This window comes from Nematolebias whitei, chromosome 18 (assembly GCF_014905685.2).
Source record: "Nematolebias whitei isolate Nwh7 chromosome 18, NemWhi1, whole genome shotgun sequence".
NCBI lineage: Eukaryota > Metazoa > Chordata > Actinopteri > Cyprinodontiformes > Rivulidae > Nematolebias > Nematolebias whitei.
In genome coordinates, this window is record NC_056515.1 from 30,946,152 (window position 1) to 30,952,693 (window position 6,542).

Sequence of the window (6,542 nt, forward strand, 5' to 3'; positions counted from 1 at the left end):
TAAGTAATGTAGTTGAAAATTTTGGTGGATAAGACTTCCACAAGGGTCACAGAAAAGCTTAAAGGTTGCATTTTAAAAGAATTCAAATAAATTACAGCATACTTTGTGAAATCCACAACTGATCAGATACATTTTTAACAAAATCCTGATAATGGATAATGTCACAATGCTGTAATTAAGATTTACAGCAGATAGACACTGAAAGCAAGTGAAAGGTTCATGAAATTTTACACAGACGAATGTATTTTTCATTCAATTTGAAACTGATCTTTACGCAAATTGTGGGAGCTGAGCAGCTCGGTAAGCTTCATAGAGCGCACGCCTGCAGTTTCTGACGGTGCAGGTTTAAAATAAAGAAATAGATGATCAGAGTTTAAAAGTTGAGATATAAAACAATTATTTAAAACTGTTCTTTTTTTATGTATTTACAATGTTTTTAAAATGTCGTACAGTGTTTTGTTGTAAAATGTGTTATGTAAATACGGAGTCATAAAACTTTATTGTATTAATTTCTCCCTTTTCGTTTTTGTTTTCAGGGTATTAGTGTGATCTTTAATGTAGCTTTGGCACTTCTGAAGGTGAGCTTCATCACAAAAATGAACACGCACACACACGCATTCATCTGAGAGTAATAAACCGGCAGATTTGATGAAAGTTCATTTTTTAACGAAACTACTTTTTCCTCGATTGTGTTGCTTGTCACTACATAAATTAAATTTAATTTTGCTTGAGATGATGTTTTACTGGTTCTTCTAAAAAAAATTTTGAACATCACAAAATGGTTGAATGTCTTTATAATTTTTCAAATCATTTCAGAAAGTGAAACTAATATTTTATATAAATTTAATACACATTAAGTTAAATATTTTAAGCCTTCATTTCTTGTCATTTTGATGATTATGGGTTACAAATAATGAAAAAACAAAACTCTCAAAAACTTAGAATTTGTTCCATATTGGAAACTTATGCACACTATGCACAGACGAATCCTAGACATTAGCTACAATTATTCCTCAAGTCAATCCACTCCTGAACCAGTGACAACATGAGCAGTGTCTTACTGCTGAGGAGAAAAAGAACTGGACTGTTGCTCAGTGGTCCAGTGTCCTCTTTTCAGATGAAAGTAAATTTTCATGTCATTTGAAAATCAAGGTCCCAGAGTCTGGAGGACGAGTGCAGAGGCCCAGAATCCACGTTGCTTGAAGTCCAGAGTGAAGTTTCCACAGTGGATGATTTGAGTCCATGTCCTCTGCTGGTGTTGGTACACTGAGATTTCTGAAGTCCACAGTCAACGCAACATCTACCAGGACATTTTAGAGACTTCATGCTTCCTTCTGCTGACGAGCTTCACGGAGATGCTGATTTAATTTTACAACAGGACTCGGCTCCTGCCCGCACTGACAAACGTACCAAAAGCTGGTTCAGTGCCGTGGTGTTGCTGTGCTTGACTGACCAGCAAACACGCCTGACCTGAACCCCACGTAGAACCTCATGGCTGTCGAGAGGAACGTGAGCGGCACCAGACCCAACAAAGCAGATGACCTGAAGGTCACTATTAAAGCAACCTGTGCTTCTTTTACACCTCAGCTGTGCAACAGGTTGGTCATGCCACACTGCTCTGATGCAGTAATTCATGCAAAACGAGGCCCGACCGAGTAGAGTGCATAGAAATGAACAAACTTTTCAGGAGCCTGACATTTTGTTTAGAATATCCTTTTATCTTATGTAATAATCTAATTCTCTGACACTGACTGTTGTTTTTTTCATTATTTGTAAGCCATAATCATCAAAACGACAAGAAATAAAGGCTTGAAATGTTTCACTCTATTTCTATTTCTGAAGTGATTGGTAAATAACTTGTCTAGTATTCCATTTTTTTTTTTAGATGTACCTGTAAATTAGACAATCAACTATCCTGATGCATGCTCAATAATCAACTATAACTGTTGTTTTTTTTTTCCAGACATCCAAAGATGATCTAATCCAAACGGACTTTGAGGGCGCGCTCAAGTTCTTCCGTGTCCCCGTTCCGAAAAGATATCGCTCCGAGGAAAACGCAAAGAAACTGATGGAGCTAGCTTGTAGCATGAAGGTGAGCTTAAAGCAGAGAGATCCATCTTTTTTTTTCTCCATTAATCTGAAAGAAAGACCAAAAAGTATGTGCTGATCTCTTCAAGGCTTTTAGTATTTAGATTATTGTAAAAGCACATCTCATATTGGATCAGTCAGCATTCCTTATTACTAAATTATCAACTTAAAATCAGTGATTTCCTGTATAAATTCTGTACCGTCTAGCAGTACTGCTCTGGTACCAGTAGGGGTCGCTGTTAATCTTCATCCCAGCTTTAACAGATCAAATGCTCACACAGACAGGAGACACACACACACCTCTTACCTAAGCACTCACACCTTGACCTGTTTTCTACAGTCTGGCCCAGTTTAGAGGAACTCACTTTGAAGGTAACTTTGGGCAGAGATGTTTATTATTTTAGTAGAACAGGTGAGCAGCAGAGGAAGTGTACTTTAAATCTCCTCCAGATAAAACAAAAAGAGAACGTAAATCAGAGGACCAGTTGCAAGCTTTTGAAGACGGTTCTCATCTTAAAGGCAGCACTTTTGCACATAAATCAGAATGGGCTCAAAGGAGGAAAAACATGTCTAAAGAATAAATAATTTTGAGTTTACATTGCTTAGCTTTACTGAAATATATGTAAAAAAATTGTTACCGATCGCTATGCTTGAATTGATAGCGTTTGCAACACATGTTTGAAACAGCAGTGTGTATTATTATAATATATATTGGAATTTGTGAATATTTAATTAGAGATACTTTATTACCAATGTTTGGATGGAAGAACTATCTCCTTGATACTCTGTTAACGAAGAAAATCTCCAGTCTGAAAAACTTATATTGCAACAAGTCCTCCCCTCCTGTTTGTCTTTGATCATCACAAAGCACGTGCAGAAATATACAAAGTGCCGCTTGCTAATTTAAAAATCGATTCAGTTTTGTCTAATGAGAAAGGCGTCTGATCTATTGATAAACACATCACTCACACACGAGGATCCACGATGTTCTGCGTTGTTGACTTCCTTTCTAATTAGTAGCTTCTGGGAACCCGTCTGCCTGTGAAGGTTGTGAGAATGAAGACACAAGTCCTGCCTCTCTGTAACTTTTTGTATATTTTCCTCCTACTGCCTGCCTCCTAAATACTGAACAAAGAACAAAATGTACTTTAAAAACACATGCAGACACGTTGTTGGTACTAAACCCAAGATATCAACATCTGGATGTTCAACGCTTTAATTAGATCCAATACAAATCCATACAATTAACCTTATGTTGTGTTAGAGTAAAGTGTTTGGGATTCAGTAGATCTATAATCGGCATGTCATACTTTGTACCTGATTGACTTCAAGAGGATTCACTGCGATTGGTCCAAATTCAGCTCCTGTTCTCTGAAGAAACATCGCAGCCTGAACGCCGCTTGTTTTCTCGCCATTCTGCACCGGAGCACGACAATTAACAGTGCAAAAGTCACTGTTCATCAATGTGATTACTGAAATGAATGATTAGGAATTTGTCTCTGTATTCGGTGGTTAAGGTTTATATAAAGTAACAAGAAAAAAGACGTGAAAAACTTGATTTTCTTCTGTAATGACTCATAAGTTGGGGCTTAAATCAAAAAAATATATACCTACTTGATTAAACATGCAGTAATTACATTTGTACTGCATCCATATTAGTGAAGCAATCCTGTAAATTAATTTTTGTTTAAACTTTGAGCCTTTTGCAGCACACAGCCTCTCGAGGTCGTTTCCACATTCTCTTGATTCAGCTTTTGTTTGTCTTCTGAGATCTCATTATCAGCAGATCTTTCTTTTGAGCCACTACCTTTAGTGTGATTTGAGTTCCTTCCTATAAATAAAAACCCATGTTTCAGTTTTATGTCACTCACTGATGCGTCTCGAGGTCCAACTCCTGGCTCCAGTTAACTTTTCTGGACATCCTGAGCTGGGAGCTGCTGCTTCTAGTCTCTGATGAATGTTCAGATGAGATTTCAGTGATAACTTAGTCATTTGTTTTAAATATTTATTGACAAATGCTCATAAATCATTTCCAAGGGTGCATTGGCCTTCTCGTTATTTCAACTCATGTACCGTATTTTCCGCCGTATAAGTTGTTCCGGTGTATAAGTCGCATCAGTCCAAAAATGTCTCGTAAAGTGGAAAAAATATAAATAAGTCACTTTGCCGTGTAAGTCGTGAGACTGACAAATTTATGCAAAAAACTGTGACTTATACATCAGAAAATATGGTACACATGCAGGTTTATGTGTTTATTAGTTAATTTATCAACAGTGTACAATGTAAATGTACCAGTTAGGCAAAATACTATTTGTTGTTCTGGGAAGTGAACCTACAAACAAACACAAATTTTATAGCATCCATTAAAATTATAATAATATGCAAACCCTGAAATATACATTTATGCAAAACAACCCCACACAAACATCTAAAAGTCACATACATGTAAAACTTTACCACATAAAACACTACAGGTATAACGTCAAAGTTACAAAAAAAAAGTTTTATTTTATTGTTCTTCCGTATTTTCTTTAGTTTAAATGTTCACATCATTTAAATTCATCGTCATTTACACATTTAAATGATTTTCGAAAGCTTTACAAACCAGTGATCACTCCAGAAGTTAAGTAGTGGTTAAAAACGTTCACCAAAGGGAGGAAAAACTCCCCAGTTTTAGCGACTTCAAGTCCCTCAGCTATAACGAACGAGCTCATTTAAATTTCTTCACATCGTCCAAACGTCTCGTTTTATTCTCTCTGCGAAAGATCAACCAGAAGAAACTGAAGAAGTTTGAGAAGGAGTACCACGTCATTCGAGAGCAGCAGGAGCAACAAGAAGCCCCCATTGAACGATATGAGGTAGTCACACACACACAGTACACACACAGTACACACACAGTACACAAAACATGCAGACACTGTAAACAATGTACTGTATACTGTACTGTATATTGACTGTTGAAGGAATAATCTTGGGATATTTTAGAGTTGGACCATTTTGATGTTTTCTTGTCAGCATTTGTCATTTAGTGGTAAATCTGCTGTTAATAATTTACAGAGTCACGGAGGTTTTATTGTCATTTCAGCTATATATAAGTACATGAAACGAAACGGTTCCTCCAGGTGCAACACAGAACATAATATACATAAAAACGCACAAGCTCTGTCCTGTTAAACATTACTTCCTGCAGTTATTCTCTCAGCTGATCACAGTAAACTTTAGCAGTCACACAGTCTTGTTTGTATATTCTTACTTTAGAATCTACCAAGGCGTAGTATAAAAGTGTACACGATTATTTTCAGCTTTGTGTGAGTAACTTTTGCCTTTTCTGCTGTCTCTCCACTTTCCTTCCTCTTTTTTATGGCCCTTCACTTCTCGTTGTCTTGTTCTGTTTCACCATTCTACTCTTTTTTTTTTTTTTCTTGCACCATCTTTGTGTTTTTGTATTTCTCTCTTTCTTGCTTTTTTTTTTTTTTAAACAATCTTACGTTTCTGTTCAACCCCCTTTATTTTCTCATGTCTACTTCTCTTTGACCCTCTCTGTCCAGCGAGAGAATCGTCGTTTGCAAGAGGCCAACATGCGTTTGGAGCAGGAGAACGACGACCTGGCACACGAGCTGGTTAGCAGTAAGATAGCCCTGCGCAAAGACCTGGACAACGTAAGCCAAAGAGAAACGATAAGTTTGCATAATGTGGCTCTCTTTTTGCAAAAACTTTTAGTTGAAGTATGTTGTATAAAATATTTGGTGATCTTTGAGCCAGAACTGTGGTCTAACACAAAAGCTTGATTTATTTAATGTGGGTTTGTAAGACAGGCTGCAGATATTTTTGACCTACCTTTATAAAGAAGCCCAGTAGAGAGAAAAGTAGGAGCAATCTAACTTTCAGTGACCTTGTCAGCATTTGGGTCTCATGCCCTGTGTGTGTTTGGTGTGTTTTTGTGCGGTTGTCAGGCAGAGGAAAAGGCAGACGCCTTGAATAAAGAGCTGCTGCTGACGAAACAGAAACTGGTCGAATCTGAAGATGAGAAGAGACGGCTGGAGGAAGAATCTGCACAGGTCAGAGCAAAAACATCGCTCCGTTTGTGTTTCTTTTTGGAGAAAAACATTTTTTAACACTGAAGTTGACGTCTAAGTACATTACTGTGCAAAAGTTTTCGCTCGTCCCTTTATTTCTCTACATTTTTTGTTTCAAAGAGACACATTAGTGTTTTTAATTGGTCAGAAAAGATGTTTTTTGGGCTTTGTTTTTGTCCCTTATTAAAAAGCCCTTTGTTATCACTAGCTATGTTTACATGGTAATCGGATTAAGCGACCATTCGGAATAAAAATGTCATGTAAACGCCCCATTCGGATTATTTTTTGTTGATTCAGCTCGATCTGAAAGACTTTGTAATCAGAATGAGACGGGTGGTTTATGCTGATTCATAATCCGAACAGTGTGCATGTAAACAC

The 6,542-nt window shown here is 37.1% G+C and overlaps 1 protein-coding gene across 1 annotated transcript in view; it reads left to right on the plus strand.

Moving 5' to 3' along the window:
* LOC119424660 (rab GTPase-activating protein 1) overlaps window positions 1-6,542 on the plus strand; it is a 68,477-nt gene that overhangs the window by 49,692 nt on the left and 12,243 nt on the right. The window contains exons 18-22 of the mRNA XM_037692150.1: window positions 537-578; window positions 1,964-2,092; window positions 4,854-4,946; window positions 5,637-5,747; window positions 6,042-6,146. Coding sequence (XP_037548078.1) covers window positions 537-578; window positions 1,964-2,092; window positions 4,854-4,946; window positions 5,637-5,747; window positions 6,042-6,146 — 480 coding nt within the window. The remainder of the gene's footprint in view (window positions 1-536; window positions 579-1,963; window positions 2,093-4,853; window positions 4,947-5,636; window positions 5,748-6,041; window positions 6,147-6,542) is intronic.